Source organism: Coregonus clupeaformis, chromosome 39 (assembly GCF_020615455.1).
Source record: "Coregonus clupeaformis isolate EN_2021a chromosome 39, ASM2061545v1, whole genome shotgun sequence".
Lineage (NCBI taxonomy): Eukaryota > Metazoa > Chordata > Actinopteri > Salmoniformes > Salmonidae > Coregonus > Coregonus clupeaformis.
In genome coordinates this window covers 14,892,571-14,917,859 of record NC_059230.1, presented here as the reverse complement: position 1 = coordinate 14,917,859, position 25,289 = coordinate 14,892,571, and the positions used below count along the sequence as shown (strand labels likewise).

Genomic DNA, 25,289 nt, shown 5'->3' with positions numbered 1-25,289 from the left:
CATTTTGTTGTTACAGCCTGAATTTAAAATAGATTACATTTAGATTGTGTCACTGGCCTACACACAATACCCCATAATGTCAAAGTAGAATTCAGTTTTTGGAAATTTTTACAAATTAATTAAAAATGAAAAGCTGAAATGTCTTGAGTCAAGTATTCAACCACTTTGTTATGGCAAGCTTAAATAAGTTCAGGAGTAATAATGTGCTTAAGTCACAAAATAAGTTGCATGGACTCACTCTGTGTGCAATAATAGTGTTTAACATTGTTTTTGAAAATAACAAAGGGACCACAAAGACCAGGGACGTTTTCCAATGCCTCGCAAAGAAGGGCACCTAAAAAAGCAGACATTGAATATCCCTTTGAGCATGGTGAAGTTATGAATTACACTTTGGATGGTGTATCAATACACCCATTCACTACAAAGATACAGGCATCCTTCCTAACTCCGTTGCCGGAGAGGAAGGAAACCGCTCAGGGATTTCACCATGAGACCAATGGTGACTTTAAAACAGTTTCAGAGTTTAATAGCTGTGATAGGAGAAAACTGAGGATGGATCAACAACATTGTAGTTACTCCACAATACTAACCTAAATGACAGTGAAAAAAAGGAAGCCTGTACAGAATACAAATATTCCAAAACATGCATCCTATTTGCATAAGGCACTAAAATAAAACTTTTAAAAATGTGGCAACGAAATGACATTTATGTTCTGAATAAAAAGCGTTATGTTTGGGGCAAACACATCACTGAGTACCACTCTTCATATTTTCAAGCATGGTGGTGGCTGCATCATGTTGTGGAGATGCTTGTTATCGGCAAGGACTTGAAAGTTGTAATAGGAGAATGCACAAGGTGCAATTTCGAAATTGGCTAGTACATCATCAGTTTTCCTCTTGTCATGTCAGTTATTGCATACCTTAGAGAGCTATTTATAACTTGTCAGAAATGTCCAGATCAACTAGCCCATGTCAGCTAACTTTTTTTAGCTAGGTTTTGTTAGCCTATCGATTATTTTTTTTTTGGTAATGTTTGAGTCACTCATATCACATTAATCACATCAGACATGGCAAAATGTATAGAATTGCAAGAAAATGATCTTTAAAACTGCACAAATGTATCTGCACCCCATGACACAATATTCTCTCAACCAAGAGCTGTGTGAACAGTTTGTTTCATGAACAGTGCCCATAGAAATAGACGTGGCGTGTGCGGGATGTTCCCCAATGCTGGAAGATGGGCCTGAGTTAAACATGTTTGGGAACTCCTGACGTGGAGTAAGGCATTTGGGAAAATTCTATAGCAATATAGAGTGGGAAAGCGGCCATGTATTCGAACAATTAATAGACACTGCAGTAATTAAAACCTAATAAAAACATCTGTCTTGTACAGAACTGTACTCGACACAGACCGGTGCGCCAATCAGAGCTACAGTAGGCCTATATGCAAATAAACCATTTGCCACACGGGCCTGCCATCATTCTCTTTGAACTGGACTGTGTGTTAACAGGCAGTAGCAACAGCGTGACTTTAGATCATTAGAAAGCATTCACCAAAAGCCACAAAATACACCTGAATGGATTTCTGCAAATATGTAAATACCACGGGAGTCCTCTTACCTTTGGGAACTTTACAGTCCTATTTATCAAAGAACCATGGAAGGTAGGCTCTCTCCCTCAGTTGCCTATGCACATCAACAACATCAAAATCAACAACTAATGTTAGCCAGAGCGAGATGAGCTAAAGTCTAACGAGGGAACAGTAGATAAACCCTCAAACCTTTTCAGCGTGTAGTTGGCAGTCAAAATTGCACTGATAAACAATTCGGAAAAGTAGCCTGCCTGCCAATGCATGCTTGTCCCAACCCACATTTTGTCAACTGAGTGGGGACTTGCCTGCCTGCCCACCCATTTGATCAATGCCAAATACATTTGATTGACAACTAAGAGATATGCTAACTGTGGATAAGTCGTTCAAGTTCAGCATAGCTACATAGCAAAGTGATTCAGATTTCTTGCTAGCTAACCAAATGACAACTGCATCTCTAGCTGTAGCCAAAAAATTTGTCCACTTACCCACTCGTCCAATGACATGACATCCTCCCAGCAGCAGCTAGCTAATGTTAGGCTCCGTGTTTTTCTTGCTAAATAAATAGCTGCATACAGTTGAAGTCGGAAGTTTACATACACCTTAGCCAAATACATTTAAACTCAGTTTTTCACAATTCCTGACATTTAATCCTACTAAAAATTCCCTGTCTTAGGTCAGTTAGGATCACCACTTTATTTTAAGAATGTGAAATGTTAGAATAATAGTAGAGAGAATGATTTATTTCAGCTTTTATTTATTTCATCACATTCCCAGTGGGTCAGAAGTTTACATACACTCAACTAGTATTTGGTAGCATTGCCTTTAAATTGTCAAACATTTCGGGTAGCCTTCCACAAGCTTCCCACAATAAATTGGGTGAATTTTGGCCCATTCCTCCTGACAAGAGCTGGTGTAACTGAGTCAGGTTTGTAGGCCTCCTTGCTCGCACATGCTTTTTCAGTTCTGCCCACAAATGTTCTATAGGATTGAGGTCAGGGCTTTGTGATGGCCACTCCAATACCTTGACTTTGTTGTCCTTAAGCCATTTTGCCACAACTTTGGAAGTATGCTTGGGGTCATTGTCCATTTGGAAGACCCATTTGCGACCAAGCTTTAACTTCCTGACTGATGTCTTGAGATGTTGCTTCAATATATCCACATAATTTTCCTTCCTCATGATGCCATCTATTTTGTGAAGTGCGCCAGTCCCTCCTGCAGCAAAGCACCCCCACAGCATGATGCTGCCACCCCCGTGCTTCACGGTTGGGATGGTGTTCTTCGGCTTGCAAGCGTCCTCCTTTTTCCTCCAAACATAACAATGGTCATTATGGGCAAACAGTTCTATTTTTGTTTCATCAGACAAGAGGACATTTCTCCAAAAAGTACAATCGTTGTCCCCATGTGCAGTTGCAAACCGTAGTGTGGCTTTTTTATGGCGGTTTTGGAGCAGTGGCTTCTTCCTTGCTGAGCGGCCTTTCAGGTTATGTCGATATAGGACTTGTTTTACTGTGGATATAGATACTTTTGTACCTGTTTCCTCCAGCATCTTCACAAGGTCCTTTGCTGTTGTTCTGGGATTGATTTGCACTTTTCGCACCAAAGTACGTTCATCTCTAGGAGACAGAACGCGTCTCCTTCCTGAGCGCTATGACGGCTACGTGGTCCCATGGTGTTTATACTTGCGTACTATTGTTTGTACAGATGAACGTGGTACCTTCAGGCGTTTGGAAATTGCTCCCAAGGATGAACCAGACTTGTGGAGGTCTACAATTTATTTTTCTGAGGTCTTGGCTGATTTCTTTTGATTTTCCCATGATGTCAAGCAAAGAGGCACTGAGTTTGAAGGTAGACCTTGAAATACATCCAGAGGTACACCTCCAATTGACTCAAATGATGTCAATTAGCCTATCAAAAGCTTCTAAAGCCATGACATAATTTTCTGGAATTTTTCAAGCTGTTTAAAGGCACCGTCAACTTAGTGTATGTAAATTTCTGACCCACTGGAATTGTAATACAGTGAATTATAAGTGAAATAATCTGTCTGTAAACAATTGTTGGAAAAAGGACTTGTGTCGTGCACAAAGTAGATGTCCTAACCGACTTGCCAAAACTATAGTTTGTTAACAAGAAATGTGTGGAGTTGTTGAAAAACGAGTTTTAATGACTCCAACCTAAGTGTATGTAAACTTCCGACTTCAACTGTAAATAGATAAGCTAAACTATTAGCCACGTTATGACTGACTTGTGATCATTGCCCTTGTTAGTTTGATTGTATTGACATTCCCAGCCTTCATTACATTCATACATTTTTATCCGAAATATTGAGTCATTAAAAACTGAAACAGTGCATCCTTAATGGCTGGAGGCACAAAACAATGTACCAGGCCAGCTGTGATTTACAACCTTTATAGTAGTATTTGTTGGACTACCAATAAATGTATTGGTGAATTATATGAATCATGCATTGAGCTGCATCCATCTGTTCTGCCAACAATGCCTTACTGTACGTCATGGAATTTTGAGTCAAATAGAACCTATTTTTAAAACTTCTTATAAAGTTGGTTTTGTAGCATAAACTGGGGATTTGATATTTTTTACTGATATTATGATTGTCTGTTTGTTTCATATCTGCAAAGTAGTTAAAACACTGTCAGTTCCACTTTAATAAATGCAATAGTATTTTACCTTTTAAGAGGGTAGCTTAGGGCATTGGAGTGGACACTATATGGTATAGTATGGTCACCTTTTAATGACTCTCCTCAATTATTCAACTGGGTTTCTCATCACCCGAGTGAAGTGGTTTCCTTTCCTTTCCTCTGGTTAACGACCTGACCGCATTATCACCAAACAAGGCCTGGATATCCTCAGGTCAACACGGGTTATGGTAATTACGGGGAACCTGTCATCTACCGTAATGGAATGACCAGGCACGGTTAAGAGATCCACAGACCTACGAAAAGGCTCTTATGACACACAAGTGTGATTGCCTGTAACACTAGCAGGTGTGTCGCCGGATGATAAGTTGTAGGTCCTCTGAGTGGTGGCCTGGTTTTTTTGTCCCGGCTTCCTGACGCCACAGAGCGAACATAATGTCTGGGATCTGATGCTAACTCATGCCAGGGTAAGACTTTGACAGGCATGAGAAACAAAAGCTTTCTGAACAGAGCACTATAAGGCCTAACTGAAGTTTAGCTCTGTTTCAGACCATGATCCAGTAATATTGGAATATTGGGGGATATTTGTACAAGGGATGTTGTTAGGGGAGGGTAACCTATGAGGTTTGATGGAAGTCATGAGAAGATCAGAGCTTTACATAAGGGATGTTAAGATTGAAAAGCTGTAAGGGAATTATGTTTCCTCTTCATGATACATTGTCTGTTCTGATAATAGGACATTCACCCAGAATACTCTTCATCGTGGAAAGGTTCATCATGGTTCCCTGATCTGGACTGTCATGCCTTTGGTATACTGCATCTCAGCTTGTAAGTCATCTGAAGGAAAATACATGGTCTGTTTAAATGTAAGAAATTAACTGCAAAAATAAACTGCTGATACTTTATAAGATAAGCTACTGTATGTGAGGGACCTTTCGGTCAGCAAAATAATGGATTGTATGTGTACTGAATAACGTCAGCCCATGTGGCCCCTCAGAACTAGGGTAACCCACCCCTACCCTTCACCTTATAACCTACACAAGCACAGCAGCAGAAATCATCAAATTGTTTGTTTCAGCAGAAAAATGCTGTTTAACTATGAATTGATTATAAGCATTCAACTATGTCTAACTATTTGTCTTCTGAAACAAAGGCAATTGAGTGTATACATACTATTAATCTATCAAATACTTAAACCATGTTTTTCAGGCCATATATCATATTGATTGCAGTGAGTGTAATCGTAACCATTAGCTCTACTGTAGGAAAAATTACTCTTGTGAATGTCATACTTTTATGAAATTGAGCAGTTGGGATTTGATTTGATGTGTCCGAAGTCAGTCTGTAGGGAATAGCGCTATTCTGGCATCCTTTTTTGTTGTTGAGCATAACTGTATACTTTGTGTGTTTGCCAGGCCGCAAAAGTAAAAGCATCCCCTGGTAATTGTTTTACTGGGGCATTTATTGCCCTTCCTATAACCCTTGACGAGATCAGAATTCATTCCTCGTTTTGCCTCTAGGGCAAACTATTTAAGGCAACCACTTTATTGACGAGAGACTGAATCAAAAAGTAAAATGCGCCAACATTTTGATGAGCATTGCACTTAACAACCTACCATTCCTGTGACACTGTGTCAATCTATTCGGTAACTAACTGTGCCAGGGTTGTTTCCTTTTTCACAGAAGGCAAAAGTATGAAATGACAGCAGTGTGCATGTTGTGATTTTATGCTGCGTTGTGATTTCAAATCAGTTTGTCCATATTACAACAATGTCTTGGTTAGGACAACAACACTCGACCTTTGCTTATCATTAATACTGTATGTCACACTACAAACTTGGCACGACAATTCACTAGAGCAGTGGTAAGGAAGCAGTCACTGTGACGCCTGCCAACTCATAGTCAAAGCTGACCCCTACATATTACATATCACATCCATTTAGTCAATAAAGGAACAAAGGGCATTTATTCATCCAGACACACTGGCTGCATGCTCTTTTCCTCCTTGATTAAGGGCCGCGTCACTCAGGCCCTACGTTAATTCCACTGTTGTCTGCCATTTCTCAAGCCAGGCACTTAGTCCCTTACTGCACAGCTCTAGAAAATAACAAAACATGCAATTATATATTCGTATAATTTGGGCATTCACTTCAGACAAACATTATCTTTGAATATCGTCAATACTGGCTACAGTAGTCACAATACTTACTTGACTTATTCCCTTTAGCTCCTAGTGGAGCTACTCAGTGTTTCCCCTATATTCATTTAGCAGCGGTGGCCCACTGCTTTGTTTGTTGCCACCGCTGCAAAAAAGATGATGTAACTTTGTATATACAGTATATATATATTTCTGCCGAGACGCACTTTTAAATGGATAGTCGTTGGCTCAATGACTGGAAGTCTATGAGAACAGCTAGCATGTCATTGCGCTAACGCTAGTAGCAATGCACCCCCTTACCCTTGCTTTGTCTTTTGCGAGGACGCACAGACTTCTCCTTGCCACTCAGCAACAGGGTGTGTGTCAGTGTGGTAACAGGAATGGCTGACAACAGCAAGACATCTGACCATATGGTCAATAAGATTGTCATGCTAGAGGAGGAGGAGATTGTGTCTGCGAGATTGTCTGCGACATAGCTCACACAGGTTATTGGCCTGGATGGATATTGTCTCGAAGAACGAAGTAGATTGTCATTAATCAGCTTCAATATATACAGTGCATTCGGAAAGTATTCAGACCCCTTGACTTTTTCCACATTTTGTTACGTTACAGCCTTACTCTAAAATGGATCAAATTGTTTTTTCCCCTCATCAATCTACACACAATACGCTATAATGACAAAGCAAAAACAGGTTTTTAGAAATTTTTGCAAACGTATTCAAAATAAAAAACGGATAACATTTACATAAGTATTCAGACCCTTTACTCAGTACTTTGTAAAGCACCTTTGGCAGCGATTACAGCCTCGAGTCTTCTTGGGTATGATGCTATAAGCTTGGCACACCTGTATTTGGGGAGTTTCTCCCATTCTTCTATGCAGATCCTCTCAAGCTCTGTCAGGTTGGATGGATGGGGCACGTCGCTGCACAGCTATTTTCAGGTCTCTCCAGAGATCGAGAGTTTGATCGGGTTCAAGATTGTGCTCTGGCTGGGCCACTCAAGGACATTCAGAGACTTGTCCCAAAGCCACTCCTGCGAGGTCCTGACCGCTTTCGAGCAGGTTTTCTTCAAGGATCTCTCTGTACTTTGCGCCGTTCATCTTTCCCTCGATCCTGACTAGTCTCCCAGTCCCTGCCGCGGAAAAACATCCCCACAGCATGATGCTGCCACCACCATGCTTCACCGTAGGGATGGTGCCAGGTTTCCTCCAGACGTGAAGCTTGGCATTCAGGCCAAATAGTTCAATCTTGGTTTCATCAGAGCAGAGAATCTTGTTTCTCATGGTCTGAGAGTTCTCCAAGAGGTCTGTCGTGTGCCTTTTACTGAGGAGTGGATTCCACCTTGCCGCTCTACCATAAAGGCCTGATTGGTGGAGTGCTGCTGAGTTGGTTGTCCTTCTGGAAGGTTCTCCCGTCTCCACAGAGGAACTCTGGAGCTCTGTCAGAGTGACCATCGGGTCCTTAGTCACCTCCCTGACCAAGGCCCTTCTCCCCCGATTGCTCAGTTTGGCCAGGCGGCCAGCTCCAGGAAGAGTATTGGTGGTTTGAAACTTCTTCCATTTAAGAATGGTGGAGGCCACTGTGTTCTTGGGGACCTTCAATGCTGCAGCCATTTTTTGGTACCCTTCCTCAGATCTCTGCCTCGACACAATCCTGTCTCGGGGCTCTACGAACAATGCCTTTGACCTCATGGCTTGGTTTTTGCTCTGATATCAACTGTGGGACCTTATAAAGACAGGTGTGTGCCTTTCCAAATCATGTGCAATCAATTCAATTTACCACAGGTGGACTCCAATCAAGTTGTAGAAACATCTCAAGGATGATCAATGGAAACAGGATGCACCTTAGCTCAATTTCGAGTCTCATAGCAAGTGGTCTGAATACTTATGTAAATAAGGTATTCGTGTTTTTTATTTTTAATACATTTGCTAAAAAAAAACAAAAAAAAGTTTTTTGCTTTGTCATAACGGTGTATTGTGTGTAGATTGAGATTTCTATTCCTTTTGTGGAAAAAGGGAAGGGGTCTGAATACTTTCCGAATTCACTGTATATTCTAGAATCTAACTATACACTGTGTGTTATCATTTTGACTTCCATCACACATACTCTGCGTAGTATATTTCTATCTACAACCTGTTAAATGTAGCCTCACACTGAACAAGTCCCAAGTAAAGTGAAGCCTCTTTCGCCACTCTAGATTTCCCATCTACAGGCTGTCAGTGTGTCTGACTCCTCACAAACACGCAACACAGTCTATCACCGCTGTTATTCTTTATACCTGACATCAAAGCTGTCTTGGATTTACAAGTGTTGGAAGTGAGTGACAAACGACATCATTTGAGAGCTTGTCTCATGCCCACGCTCGCCTTAAAGCCTTGGACTATTTTTCAGCACTGACTCTGGCAAGAGGGTAGAAACAACTTTAGCGCTTGTAAGAGAGGACTCTTAAACGTGTTATTTAAAGACTTTCATGTTGAGTGCAGGGCACCATTAGAACACTACGTAGATAATGTTTGTAGAGTTTTTTTTTATTACACGCTATAGCGATCATAAAGATTTAGCATTTGCATCCCCTTGAGGTGGTAGAAATTGTGTTGACACACGCTGCTGTTGCGAAAGTGGGTTACGTGGAACATTATCCATTCGGCAGTCATGTATAATATAGCTCACAGTGGCAGGTACAACATGGACCCCTGGGCGTTTGTGAAGCGATACGCTTGACAGTGTGTGTAATAAGTTTAGAGATGATGATTGAAGTCCAACCTGAGGTCATGTGCTCCAGATTGTATTAAAAGCCCTGCTTACAGTGATGACTTAGTGCCACAATACTACAGTATATTAATAAGTCATGTAACATACTGACTGGTTTCCATGGAGCAGGCGTTGCAGGCGCTGCTGCCAGCAATTGACAATGTACAAACAGAATACAGACAAGTCAATACACAGATTATACAATCTAAATACAGTAAACATAAAACATAACTCTGGAGGTGATTTACAGTGAGGATATACAATAGTGCCATAGTGAAGTGAATAGATTCTTCGATGTACTAGTGTAGTAATAACAAAGTTACTGCATTGCAAATTAGTATTTTACATTCGAAAGGCAAATCGAAAGTAATTTTTAAATACTTCACTGAATTATCGTGAACCCAAGCTGCTTAGACAAGGTCTTATAGGCTGCATCTGCACACAAATACATTGACATGAGATGCATGCACTTTGATAATTTGGGCCCAGATTTGAGATGCTTAATTTCACTTTGAGGAATATATGTGCTGACTCTGAATGTTTACACAGGGCACGTAAATGCACTCCTGTCCAGTGTTGTTGTCTTGAGAACCGTTTGTGACAGTAACTCATCTCCACTGCTTGCAATCCCCATTCCCTTTCAGTCTCCCAGCATGCACAGCAGCCGTCGGTTGTGATGGTAACCGTGACACTCACTATGCTGTATCTCCTAGGTTACGTCTACTCTCAGAACGGCCACAGGCGCGGCGTCAAAGCTCGGCTAATGAAGCTCTTACCGTGCTCTGCCGCCAAAAAGTCGTCTGCCAGTAGCCAAAGCAAGTGTCTTTCTCTCTCTCATAACATTTTTCTCTCACTCATTTTCTTTCTTTCCCCCCTTTACCTCTCTTTCCCCCTAACTGTTATCCTACCTCCCACCCTTTATTCTGTGGTACTGTAGTACAGTAATAATATAATAATATGCCATTTAGCAGACGCTTTTATCCAAAGCGACTTAGTCATGTGTGCATACATTTTTTACGTATGGGTGGTCCCGGGGATCGAACCCACTACCCTGGCGTTACAAGCGCCATGCTCTACCAATTGAGCTACAGAGGACCATACAGTCAGTGAGGTTTTTGAAAGGAACATCAGGCCAGCAGTCACTGCTTCTCCAGTCTGTTCTCTGGTGTCCTCATCTTATGTGGCTGGCCACTGGCCAGAGATGCCGCCAAGGAAACATTTTTAGAGGCCTAATCCTTACTTCAGATTCTACAAAGAATGTGGGACCTAATACCAAAGTCTAATCCCTCCCTTTTCAAATCAATTTCAAACTTCATAGAGTGAGCTCCTTAATGTCATGAGAAAAACGGTGCATGGGAAAAGACATGCAAATGCCAATATGGAAGATGTCAATGAACTTGGTTAGACACTGAAGCCAAGGTGTTAAACAAAGTTTGAAGTCTGATACAACCCACCTGTTAATTGTCCTTTGTCTATTAAATAACACAAACATTTATTGAAACCCTATGACTATATCATAACTGAGTCAGTAGAAATGGGTGAATCATTAATCTGGGTTGTCACTGTCTGTGTGTGCCTGTGTGTGTCCCATTCATCATCCAACAAGCCCACTGTAGAGGCAGACTCCATAGCTCTGTTGAAGAATCACCCCTCACGCAGTTTCTTACCTCACTGTGTGGTGCCAACATGCGCAGTGGACTGGACAGACTCACCATGGCCTTTGTGTGTGATTAATTGACTTGACAGTGTGAGTGATGGCAGGATTTGATTATAGCAATCTGAGGACGACGAGCACTTTGTCATTAGCATAATAAACCAGATCACAAGATATTGTAGTCTTTTGGAGTCGGAGCATAAGGTTTTCATCAGCATCAAAGGGAAACTCTGAAATTGGCAGCATATGAGCTATGAAAGTGTCTTCCCTATCCTATTGATGCTTGTAGACACACACACACACACCAGCTCTTCAGCAGGTTAATCCAATACTGAGAAGAGATGTGGCATTTTGGCCACCGTCCACAAGACTCCTCTCAGGGCTAATGAGGGGTGGCGAGACGCTGGCATACCTCAGGTGAGTGTGTGCAAGAGAGAATATTCAAGTGCTCGGCTCTGAGGACAACCGCTGGCGTTGACAGACCCGAGACGGCGGCTGCCATCATTACAGACCCATTAAAGCGCCTCTCCGAGTTCAGCGGCCCTTATCTCGAGGAGGCTCCCTGCCAGAGGGCCGTTGTTCCTGGGTCTAGATAACGCTAATTACCTCTGCTGTGATATTTCATGAGGAGAGATCAGGACACCGCCAAACGTTTGGGGGTTTTGCTCAGTTTTGTCATGTAACATTTTGTAATGAAGGGACCAGGTGAGGATGTGAAAAGATCTTCCATGATTGGTTGGCTTTGGAAGTGTGCTAGAAGTTTACCCTTAAGCCTAATGTCAAATAACATCAAATTGTAGGGATCATCAAGTGGGTATGGCTAAACTGACAATGACTGTACGCTACTAGCCTATATTCTACCCCTCCTGAGACTGATACTGTGTGTCTGAGATTCACCTGGCTGTAGGCCTTTAAGACATTACAGTGGGGTATGCGTGAATGGCATTTCAATGGGATTACATTAGCAACATGGGTGATCATTTTTATCACATTAGATAACAGCGACAGGTGAGCTGGTTCCAATACTTATTCATCTCAGCCCTCTGGGCTAGTGTATCCTTATTCCCTCCTCCTATAACAATCAAACATTTCGAAGTGGCTATAGACTCCTTTGGCTCACTATGGTGGAGAGTTGATTCTGAGCAGTCATTTTATAGACCCTGTATTTAAGCTGCTATGCTATGGTAATGGTATGCTATCCCCAGTATTATATAACAATAGCCTGTGAAGTAACTGGTTTCACAATAGCTGCAGTGCTTACTTAAGGATCCAGAATTAGCATGTTTAGAAGAAGTGTTTGACATTCATATCATTGACTCAATTAACCTTGCTGCTATAATACAAACTAGTGTATGGTAGAGCACTATTGTTTCTTATAAATCCTTTGTTTAACGTGGCTAGTGTAAATTACACACTGCTAATCTCTGTTCTTAGATGACGAGTCAGTGCTGTGAGGTCTTTGTGGGCTCCAGAACGCCCTGTGGCTCTGCACAACTGACTGAAATAGGACAGGACACTCTTTTCTTTTATGGGTGAAATGCAGCCAATTGTGTTAAGCTTCTGAATGAGTCTGACTCCTCCTTCCTCCTCTCCAGACAGCGTGGAGGATGAGTTGGAGCTGTCGGCCGTCCGCCATCGCCCCGAGGGCCTGGAGCAACTGGAGGCCCTGACCCGCTTTAACCGCAAGGAGCTGCAGATCCTCTACCGAGGCTTCAAGAACGTAAGTGGCCCAGTTTCACCACGCATCCAAAGCCATTGAGAGAACATGCACTGTCTTTTTTGTCTCTCCGCTAAGGTCCTCCTCCAAATATACACTGCCAGTCAAAAGTTTGGACACACCTACTCATTCAAGGGTTTTTCTTAATTTTTACATTTTTTTACATTGTAGAATAATAGGGAAGACATCAAAACTATGAAATAACACATATGGAATCATGTAGTAAACAAAAAAGTGTTAAACAAAACAAAATATATTTTATATTTGAGATTCTTCAAATAGCCACACTTTGCCTTGATGACAGCTTTGCACACTCTTGGCATTCTCTCAACCAGCTTCACCTGGAATGCTTTTCCAACAGTCTTGAAGGAGTTTCCGCATATGCTGAGCACTTGTTGGCTGCTTTTCCTACACTCTGTGGTCCGACTCATCCCAAACCATCTCAATTGGGTTGAGGTCGGGGGATTGTGGAGGCCAGGTCATCTGATGCAGCACTCACTCTCCTTCACATCGCCTGGAGGTGTGTTGGGTCATTGTCCTGTTGAAAAACAAATGATAGTCCCACTAAGCCCAAACCAGATGGGATGGCATATCACTGTAGAATGATGTGGCAGCCATGCTGGTTAAGTGTGCCTTGAATTCTAAATAAATCACAGACAGTGTCACCAGAAAAGCACCCCCATACCATAACACCACCACCTCCATGCTTTACGGTGGGAAATACACATGCAGAGATCATCCATTCTCACACACCGCGTCTCACAAAGACACAGTGGTTGGAACCAAAAATCTCCAATTTGGACTCCAGCCCAAAGGACACATTTCCACATGTCTAATGTCCATTGCTCGTGTTTCTTGGCCCAATCAGGTCTCTAATTCTTATTGGTGTCCTTTAGTAGTGGTTTCTTTGCAGCAATTCGACCATGAAGGCCTGATTCACACAGTCCCCTCTGAACAGTTGATGTTGAGATGTGTCTGTTACTTGAACTCTGTGAAGCATTTATTTGGGGTGAATTTGTGAGGCTGGTAACTCTAATGAACTTATCCTCTGCAGCAGAGGTAACTCTGGGTCTTCCATTCCTGTGGCGGGCCTCATGAGAGCCAGTTTCATCATAGCACTTGATGGTTTTTGTGACTGCACTTGAAGAAACTTTCAAAGCTCTTGAAATGTTCCGCATTGACTGACCTTCAAGTAATGATGGACTGTCGTTTCTCTTTGCTTATTTGAGCTGTTCTTGCCATAATATGGACTTGGTCTTTTACCAAATAGGGCTATCTTCGGTATACCCCCACCTACCTTGTCACAACACAACTGATTGGCTCAAACGCATTAAGAAGGGAAGAAATTCCACAAATTAACTTTTAAGAAGGCACACCTGTTAATTGAGATGCATTCCAGGTGACTACCTCATGAAGCTGGTTGAGAGAATGCCAAGAGTGTGCAAAGCTGTCATCAAGGCAAAGGGTGGCTATTTGAAGAATCTCAAATACATTTTGATTTGTTTAACACTTTTTTGGTTACATGATTCCATATGTGTTATTTCATAGTTTTGATGTCTTCACTATTATTCTACAATGTAAAAAAAAAAGTAAAAATAAAGAAAAACCCTTGAATGAGTAGGTGTGTCCAAACTTTTGACTGGTACTCTACATCCAGTCAAATTCGTGTCTCCATTCTTAGACAGCTTTCTTTTTTTTTCTACTATGGCCAGATGTGTTGATGTTTAGTCTACTTGCTACACTTGTTTTTACTTTCAAAAGAAAACCTGATCTATTGAACTTCATTCCGACTGCTTTATTGAGCTCTTGTTGGTGCAGGGGGAAACTTCTTTTCAATTGTCCCCTGACCTTGGGTTCATGGCATTTCAACTCTGCCTAAGGAATTGTAGGGGGCATTGAAAGTATTCAATAGGTTTAATGGCCAAATATAATTGTTTTATCACCTGCGTGTAGAAGTGTGACCTTCTGTCAAATGGCACAAGTGTAATCACAGTTGGAAGATTTCTCACTCGAGAATATTCTAGAGTACTCAAGGAACAATTAGGTCATACTTAGTCATAAGCTAGAATGGAATATATTCTAATGTACAATCGGGTCATACAAAGATCCTTAGGGAGGTACGTATACAATCGAAATCTTCACTTCTGTTGTGAACCGTAATGAGATGACCCAGAATGAATTTGACCCAAATTGGATGGTGACAAATGGAAGAAGGGTAGAAGGGGGAGCCAACGGCCTATGATACCTGCATCCCGAGTGGCCCTGGCCCCCATGGCCCCTAACCCGAGACCCTGGAAGGCACGGAGGTGAACTCTACCCATTAGCCCTTCACCACAGGAGACTGGGAATAGGGGTTGATAAGTGGTCTAATGAGTGAGGCAGCTGTTAATTGGCACCCTGTAGTCTCCCTGACTCCTTGCCCCAATGGGATCTCCCATCAAAATATTTTTTACACCCCTTCCGCTTCCCTACCTCTAGAGCTTTTTGTTTTCTCTCCTCTTTAACCAAGACCAGGGTTTTAAAGGTAGGCTCAGCGATATGTCGTAGATGCAGAAAATAAATGGCAAAGTGCGTCAATTTCTGCAACAACTAAGGCTGTTGAAGTGCGAGGCTCACACTTCTCTGCTGTTTTGGTGCCGTGACTATCACTCTGTAACAGCGTGAAGGGAACCCATGCACATGTGCAGATACTGTGTGTGACTGTGTGAGAGTGAAGTCTTGCATCTCGCTCATTTCAATATCTGCGGTGCTGCTCATGTCAACGTCATTTCGCTGAGTCTACCTTTAAGGTGGCATTTGGTCTTGCATGTTTCTTTTTTTTCTTTTTTCTTTTTTTATTATTTTTTAGGGGGTAGATCAGCTTTAATATTGCAGATAGATTGTAACTTCCATCAATGTAATTGTCTGCATCACTTCCAATCCCCCATATGTTTTTTTCCCTCCAAATATATATATATATATATATATATATATATATATATATATATATATATATATATATATACATACATACATACATACATACATACATACATACATACATATATATACACACATACATATACAGTGGGGAGAACAAGTATTTGATACACTGCCGATTTTGCAGGTTTTCAAACTTACAAAGCATGTAGAGGTCTGTAATTTTTATCATAGGTACACTTCAACTGTGAGAGACGGAATCTAAAACAGAAATCCAGAAAATCACGTAGTATGATTTTTAAGTAATTAATTTACATTTTATTGCATGACATAAGTATTTGATCATATACCAACCAGTAAGAATTCCGGCTCTCACAGACCTGTTAGTTTTTCTTTAAGAAGCCCTCCTGTTCTCCACTCATTACCTGTATTAACTGCACCTGTTTGAACTCGTTACCTGTATAAAAGACACCTGTCCACACACTCAATCAAACAGACTCCAACCTCTCCACAATGGCCAAGACCAGAGAGCTGTGTAAGGACATCAGGAATAAAATTGTAGACATGCACAAGGCTGGGATGGGCTACAGGACAATAGGCAAGCAGCTTGGTGAGAAGGCAACAACTGTTGGCGCAATTATTAGAAAATGGAAGAAGTTCAAGATGACGGTCAATCACCCTCGGTCTGGGGCTCCATGCAAGATCTCACCTCGTGGGGCATCAATGACCATGAGGAAGGTGAGGGATCAGCCCAGAACTACACGGCAGGACCTGGTCAATGACCTGAAGAGAGCTGGGACCACAGTCTCAAAGAAAACCATTAGTATCACACTACGCCGTCATGGATTAAAATCCTGCAGCACACGCAAGGTCCCCCTGCTCAAGCCAGCGCATGTCCAGGCCCGTCTGAAGTTTGCCAATGACCATCTGGATGATCCAGAGGAGGAATGGGAGAAGGTCATGTGGTCTGATGAGACAAAAATAGAGCTTTTTGGTCTAAACTCCACTCGCCGTGTTTGGAGGAAAAAGAAGGATGAGTACAACCCCAAGAACACCATCCCAACCGTGAAGCATGGAGGTGGAAACATCATTCTTTGGGGATGCTTTTCTGCAAAGGGGACAGGACGACTGCACCGTATTGAGGGGATGATGGATGGGGCCATGTATCGCGAGATCTTGGCCAACAACCTCCTTCCCTCAGTAAGAGCATTGAAGATGGGTCGTGGCTGGATCTTCCAGCATGACAACGACCCAAAACACACTAAGGAGTGGCTCTGTAAGAAGCATCTCAAGGTCCTGGAGTGGCCTAGCCAGTCTCCAGACCTGAACCCAATAGAAAATATTTGGAGGGAGCTGAAAGTCCGTATTGCCCAGCAACAGCCCCGAAACCTGAAGGATCTGGAGAAGGTCTGTATGGAGGAGTGGGCCAAAATCCCTGCTGCAGTGTGCGCAAACCTGGTCAAGACCTACAGGAAACGTATGATCTCTGTAATTGCAAACAAAGGTTTCTGTACCAAATATTAAGTTCTGCTTTTCTGATGTATCAAATACTTATGTCATGCAATCAAATGCAAATTAATTACTTAAAAATCATACAATGTGATTTTCGGGATTTTTGTTCTAGATTCCGTCTCTCACAGTTGAAGTGTACCTATGATAAAAATTACAGACCTCTACATGCTTTGTAAGTAGGAAAACCTGCAAAATCGGCAGTGTATCAAATACTTGTTCTCCCCACTGTACATACACACATAGTCCCATCCTTCAGCTCCATTCAACACCACCCATCTATCTCTTAACACCATCCATATTGGATTTCTATTTGCCATATATTTTTCAGCTGTACTGTGATGTTTTACAAAAGTTCTGAACCTTTCTATTCTCATTGTTTCTACAGATTGTAAATTGAAAATAAACATTTTTGCTAAAAGTATTATTATATTATTGATCGATTTGACTGACTTTTCAGATCACCCAGTAATGCTATCTGCAGGGTTAGCTCCAGATAAATATTGCAATCCTTTAGCCATTCCTGGACCTGTGTCCAAAAACAAGCTACAAATGGACAGTACCAAAACAAATGATCTAATGATCCTGTCTCTTAGCAGCAAAGTCTGCAGAGCTGGGAAGATTGTTCAATGATAGTGGCCTCTCTCTGCAGAAGCTAGACCCATCACTCCTCTAATGTCGGGCAGTTACTGTAGTTGGGTACCTTTCCAATAAGGACAATGTCACACTTGGAAAACTCACAGCCGTTTATTTTCTTCTGTCCATTGACAAGGCTATAACTCTTTAACTTCTTAACTGCATTAAATCAAGTTAAGGAGGAAATAGACGGCTTTGCAGTCTGAATGGATAATGTTTTATGTACGAATAGGTCCTCTGGGAATGTTTAGCCAGCTGCATATATTCCCTTTGGACGTTAAGATGAAACGACTCAATATCGCCATCAGCTGGCCTGTGGGCTAATCAAATACCTGATCAATGGTTCACACTATATCCCAGTGACAAAGGCAGAATAAAGGCAACATTTAAAACTAGCCAGACAAATGTAGTCTGGCACAGTCTCCATTACGAGTATTTTGGCTCTGTGTCTTTGACGTCTCAGAATTGGGTGCGAATCAAATGGCTCCTGGGTGAGCGTCCACGGGTGGTACAATATCGTCTCCTGGTAATTGCAACCTAGATGTCCTCACGTCTGACCAACTCTTCGGCGCTGCTCAGGAATTCAGAGCCAGGGCTTCGGCATGGGGCACAAGATTGCCATCTCAGATTGTGACACTTTCAATTCCATCAGTGGAGATGCCACTGTTCAAACCTCTGTCAATAACCTTATTTTCCCCATACGTTTTCTTCCCAACCTTGCCGGGATGAGTCATTGGAAGGAATTTCACGTGCGGCTGGTTATTGCATTCCACAAATTACAGTTATGATTTTGTTCTCATGGATGAGTTCATTTCACAAGCTTATCAAATTAATACAGATACATTGAGTGACCTCGGACCCATTCAAACTGTGACTGGGAATGCTGCTGACTATGTACAGGTAACTGCCAAAATAAAGAAAACACCAAAATAAAGTGTCTTAATAGGGCGTTGGGTCACCATGACCCGCCAGAACAGTTTCAATGCGCCTTGGCACTCTAGATGCGACACCATTCTTCCACAAGAAATGTCATGCTCCAGATTCTCCCTACTAGGGCCAGGTGTGTGTTGATATTTAGTTGGTGTTCAATTGGGTTGAGATCTGGTGACTGAGACACACATGCACTCTTTAAACCCCCTGTGCTCCTTGGAGACCCTTCTTTCAAGGTCAGTGAGATCTCTTCTAGCCGTGGTAGCCAAAATAATGGGGAACTGTGCATATTTGCACTGTATAAATTAGAGGTAGGACGTTTTTTGGTTTGGAACCCAGCCATTCTTCATTACTTTCACATTTAGTCGCTATGTACTATTAGTGTTGACATCTGTAATCTCCCAACAGTCCATGGGGTTTCAAGGATAGCGTGAACAGACTGCATTTCCACTCTGCAAGACTCACAACCATACAGTATTTTGACTAGCAGACAATAGAGGTGAAATAAGGGAAGCGATTTAATATCTCAATGTACTGTAACCATTCTGAGTGTAATTACTCTATTGCCTCATGCAGCGTGAACAAGAAGTGGTGGGGGGTGGGGTTGACAAGAACACAAACGTTTTAATTAGCAGGAGCTTTGCGGAACAACAAAGGCTTCAAATAAATATTGTCGAACTTTGTGTCCGTACAGCAGACACCTTGATTTGTTTAGGTATGAAGGGAATAGGTTTGAAGTTGATTCAGCTCTCTAGTACTCTCTCTGTTGTACATCTCTCAAAGTGTGGAGTAACAAAATGATATAATGTGTGGGAAGGTTTGGTTTTGCATTTGATAGAAATATGGTTGTAATCACTGTGCTGTGTCCACAGTATCATGACTATGCAATACCCGAAACCCTCATTGAAATTGCACTTTAATTGAATGGCATTTCCAAATTACCAAATATCTGAGGTACATTAGAATTACTGTAATATCCATGATTATGCATTTGTAAAATATGCAAAATGTGACCTAGAATTCCCACCACCGTACTTTCAAAGCCAGGAATAGATCAAGCTTACATAGACAGTATAATCGATGTTTACCTAGTACTCTCTATCAAAAGTAAGACAATCCAGAGAGGTCAGAGGTTAACCCCACAACACCCTTCACAGCTCCCTTACACTTCACTTTTAACCGAATCAGGTCACAAAACAGCCAAAATAAAAACCTGTGACAGACTTAGTGCAAATGTTGTTTCCTCGCCTGCTTTCCAGTTAAAGCGAGGGACTTCTTGACCTAATCTACTCCTCGCAGGATATTAAAATGGGTTTATTAAATAACAAAGAACAAGCAGCAAGGGACACAGTGTAGCGCACCTCTGAGAATCATCAGTCTGAAATAAAAGCGTCCCCATGAGATGTCCCCAGGAGAGAGATGAACTAGACCTCACCTCCTGAAATGTAATAGGGAAGTGCACGAGGTAATGTCCTCGTCCGTGGCAAAACGCTTCTCTTTATAGATTTGAGATCAAACTTAAAGATGGAAGAAGAGCCTAAAGTGAAGTTGACTGTTTTTTGCAGGTTCTTGAGCCTAGCTTTTTGATGGAATCGATAGGAAACATTTTAGCTGTCTTTCAGCAGGCTTGCCCACGTGACCTGTCTTCGCTGCCCTTAACCAAACCCTCTCCTCTAAATGTATCTCTTAACAATTTTAGATGTACACTACCGTTCAAAAGTTTGGGGTCACTTAGAAATGTCCTTGTTTTTGAAAGAAAAACAATTTTTTTGACAATTAAAATATCATCAAATTGATCAGAAATACAGTGTAGACATTGTTAATGTTGTGAATGGCTATTGTAGCTGGAAAGAGCAGATTTTTTATGGAATATCTACATAGGCGTACAGAGGCCCATTATCAGCAACCATCAGTCCTGTGTTCCAATGGCACGTTGTGTTTGCTAATCCAGGTTTATCATTTTAAAAGGCTAATTGATCATTAGAAAACCCTTTTGCAATTATGTTAACACAGCTGAAAACTGTTGTGCTGATTAAAGAAGCAATAAAACTGGCTTTCTTGAGACTAGTTGAGTATCTGGAGCATCAGCATTTGTGGGTTCGATTACAGGCTCAAAATGTCCAGAAACAAATAACTTTCTTCTGAAACTCGTCAGTCTATTCTTGTTCTGAGAAATGAAGGCTAATCCATGCGAGAAATTGCCAAGAAACTGAAGATCTCGTACAAAGCTGTGTACTACTCCCTTCACAGAACAGCGCAAACTGGCTCTAACCAGAATAGAAAGAGGAGTGGGAGGCCCCGGTGCACAACTGAGCAAGAGGACAAATACATTACAGTGTCTAGTTTGAGAAATAGACGCCTCACAGGTCCTCAACTGGCAGCTTCATTAAATAGTACCCGCAAAACACCAGTCTCAACGTCAACAGTGAAGAGGCGACTCCGGGATGCTGACCTTCTAGGCAGAGTTGCAAAGAAAAAGCCAACTCAGACTGGCCAATAAAATAAAAGATGGGCAAAAGAACAAAGACACTGGACAGAGGAAGATTGGAAAAAAAGTGTTATGGACAGACGAATCGAAGTTTGAGGTGTTCGGATCACAACGAAGAACATTTGTGAGACGCAGACCAAATGAAAAGATGCTGGAGGAGTGCTTGATGCCATCTGTCAAGCATGGTGGAGGCAATGTGATGGTCTGGGGGTGCTTTGGTGGTGGTAAAGTGGGAGATTTGTACAGGGTAAAAGGGATCTTGAAGAAGGAAGGCTATCACTCCATTTTGCAACGCCATGCCATACCCTGTGGACGGCGCTTGATTGGAGCCAATTTCCTCCTACAGAAGAAGCAGTCAGCTGGTATTCTGTCTATAATGGAGTGGCCAGCACAGTCACCGGATCTCAACCCTAATGAGCTGTTGTGGGAGCAGCTTGACCGTATGGTACGTGAGAAGTGCCCATCAAGCCAATCCAACTTGTGGGAGGTGCTTCAGGAAGCATGGGGTGACATCTCTTCAGATTACCTCAACAAATTGACAACTAGAATGCCAAAGGTCTGCAAGGCTGTAATTGCTGCAAATGGAGGATTCTTTGACGAAAGCAAAGTTTGAAGGACACAATTATTATTTCTATTAAAAATAATTATTTCTAACCTTGTCAATGACTACATTTCCTATGCATTTTGCTATATTTCCTATTCAAACTCATTTCATGTATGTTTTCATGGAAAACAAGGACATTTCTAAGTGACCCCAACCTTTTGAACGGTAGTGTATGTTCTCCATGAAATATCTGAAGTAAATATGTTATTGTTCGGGTACTTAAGTTTGGGTCAATTGGCTTGATTGCAAACTGAAAACTTCCTACATTCTCCCTGCCCTTGTTGGAATGACTGGATACATTAAAGCAATGTTATTGAATTGCCTATATGCTTTCACCTATATGGTCTCCTCAAATGTGCTAGTGCGAGTTACTGCACTGTATAAAGGGCAGAGGGAGGACATTTTTTGGTTTGGAACCCAGCCATTCTTCATTTCCTTCACATTTAGTCACTATGTCCAATTAGTGTTGACATCTGTAATCTCCTAACAGTCCCTGGGGTTTTGAGGATAGTGTGAACAAACTGTATTTACACTCTGCAAGACACCGCAAGGCTCACAACCATATTTTGACTAGCAGACAATAGAGGTGAACTAAGCGAAGCGGTTTAATGTCTCAACATACTGTAACCCTTCTGAGTGTAATTACTTGAAATGGCCTCATGCAGCGTGAACAAGACGGGGGGGGGGTGGAACAGAACCCAAAACATTGTTTTAATTAGCAGAACAACAAAGGCTCCAAATAAATATTGTATACGTCGAACTTTGTCTGTACAGCAGAAACCTTTTTGTTTAGGTACAAAGGGAATAGGTTTGAAGTTGATTCAGCTCTCTAGTGCTCTTTCTCTTGTACATCTCTGTGTGTGGTAACAAAATAATTTAATGTGTTGGAAGGTTTGGTTTTGCATTTGATAGAAACATGTTTGTTTTCATCTATCACACCTTTTTTTGAGTATCCCATGGCCTATTAAGGGTGTCATAATACATGGGAACCATAATCAAAGATCTGCCACACAGCTGATCGAATGCCTGCTGGTGTTGTGAGTCGAGGCAGCCCTGCTTTTAAAAAGTCTGAGGGTGCCACCTACCAGCCTTGTTTATGTAGTTGGCCCTCACCCACAAACAGCAGCTGTGGCCCACACAATTACCACCCTTCGCTGTCTCCCTTGGATTTTATACAGTTTTGCATGCATGGGTGAGTTCTATAAATGTTGTAAGTGACCTGTTTTGGCCAATTTACATTTTGTTTGTGCCAACTTAGTTGTGTTCACGTCAAGTTCATTCAGTTTGTGACATGTTCATTTAGTTTGTCAAGTTATTTTGTTTCTATCCAATTTCTTCTTATTGTTTTGGGGTATTGCACCTCATGGCCACCATAGCAATGACCGGTGCAACCTCAGTATTCATAACCATAAGATAACACTTTGGAAAGCTACTACAACCAACACTTTATGTGGATTTCCAAACAAATCAATTCTAAGAGGTTTAACGAGCAAGGTATTGTGTTTCATTTTAAAACAGCATGACATTTTGTTAAAGCAGAATATTTGTCTTAATCCAGGAGAGGATTGTCTCTGCTGCTGTTACTAAGAAGCTTGATCTTGCAAACTTAGCTAACATTAGCAAGTTAGCAAAACCCAGCTGGAGATAATTTATTTGGCACATCTTAGATAGTTAACTTAATAATTGGTAATGAATTTCATACAAGTGTAACTTGATCACCTCACTTAAATTGCTCTGCAGGAGTGACTCATCTTACGAAGCTCCCATTTTGCTTGTTGTGCTTCTTTGTAAACAAACACACGTGACTGGCTCAAAACACTGTTTTGCGAAATGAGGGGTGGCGAGTACCAGTAAGCTTCATAATGAAAAGTTATCTAACGGGCGAAATGATGAACGCGATCTGCTTTATCTATTACCTTGTGCACAAGTTGACTGCAGGTATTTATTTAAAAATTAAAAATATTCAAAGCCCAAAAAATATCACTTACCAGAATGCTAACAAGTACTAAGGAATCCTCATAGAGAACACTAACTTAATGCTAACAAGCGCATTCCAAACAATTGGTACAGTTTCTGACCTAAACTATACAAGTAACTCAAAAACGCTACACAGTTTGTTGCACGCACAAAACAAATATTAGCCTGCAAGGCTCTTGTTCCAGGAGGGGATTCTGTGCTTTTACCAAGCGAATGATTGATTTTGGAAGAAGCTCAAATCAAATCAAATCCAATTCTATTGGTCACATACACGTGTTTAGCAGATGTTATTGCGGGTGTAGCGAAATGATTGAGCTTCTAGCTCCGACAGTGCAGTAATATCTAACAATTAATATCCAACAATTTCACAACATATACCCAATACACACAAATCTAAGTAAGGAATGAATTAAGAATATATACATACAGTGGGGAAAAAAGTATTTAGTCAGCCACCAATTGGCAGTTCTCCCACTTAAAAAGAGAGAGAGGCCTGTAATTTTCATCATAGGTACACGTCAACTATGACAGACAAAATGAGAAATAAAATTCCAGAAAATCACATAGTAGGATTTTAATGAATTTATTTGCAAATTATGGTGGAAAATAAGTATTTGGTCAATAACAAAAGTTTCTCAATACTTTGTTATATACCCTTTGTTGGCAATGACACAGGTCAAACGTTTTCTGTAAGTCTTCACAAGGTTTTCACACACTGTTGCTGGTATTTTGGCCCATTCCTCCATGCAGATCTCCTCTAGAGCAGTGATGTTTTGGGGCTGTCCCTGGGCAACACGGACTTTCAACTCCCTCCAAAGATTTTCTATGGGGTTGAGATCTGGAGACTGGCTAGGCCACTCCAGGACCTTGAAATGCTTCTACGAAGCCACTCCTTCGTTGTCCGGGCGGTGTGTTTGGGAACATTGTCATGCTGAAAGACCCAGCCACGTTTCATCTTCAATGCCCTTGCTGATGGAAGGAGGTTTTCACTCAAAATCTCACGATACATGGCCCCATTCATTCTTTCCTTTACACGGATCAGTCGTCCTGGTCCCTTTGCAGAAAAACAGCCCCAAAGCATGATGCTTCCACCCCCATGCTTCACAGTAGGTATGGTGCAACTCAGCATTCTTTGTCCTCCAAACACGACAAGCTGAGTTTTTACCAAAAAGTTCTATTTTGGTTTCATCTGACCATATGACATTCTCCCAATCCTCTTCTGGATCATCCAAATGCACTCTAGCAAACTTCAGACGGGCCTGGACATGTACTGGCTTAAGCAGGGGGACACGTCTGCACTGCAGGATTTGAGTCCCTGGCGGCGTAGTGTGTTACTGATGGTAGGCTTTGTTACTTTGGTCCCAGCTCTCTGCAGGTCATTCACTAGGTTCCCCGTTGGTTCTGGGATTTTTGCTCACCGTTCTTGTGATCATTTTGACCCCATGGGGTGAGAACTTGCGTGGAGCCCCAGATCGAGGGAGATTATCAGTGGTCTTGTATGTCTTCCATTTCCTAATAATTGCTCCCACAGTTGATTTCTTCAAACCGAGCTGCTTACCTATTGCAGATTCAGTCTTCCCAGCCTGGTGCAGGTCTACAATTTTGTTTCTGGTGTCCTTTGACAGCTCTTTGGTCTTGGCCATAGTGGAGTTTGGAGTGTGACTGTTTGATGTTGTGGACAGGTGTCTTTTATACTGATAAC

General features: G+C 41.7%; 1 protein-coding gene across 4 annotated transcripts in view; it reads left to right on the top strand.

Annotated features, from left to right (window-relative positions):
* LOC121554377 (Kv channel-interacting protein 4) overlaps positions 1-25,289 on the top strand; it is a 285,233-nt gene that overhangs the window by 245,354 nt on the left and 14,590 nt on the right. For all 4 annotated transcript variants that reach the window (XM_045211960.1, XM_041867934.2, XM_045211961.1 and 1 more), the window contains exon 2: positions 12,403-12,527. In XM_045211960.1, the coding sequence (XP_045067895.1) occupies positions 12,403-12,527 (125 nt within the window). The remainder of the gene's footprint in view (positions 1-12,402; positions 12,528-25,289) is intronic.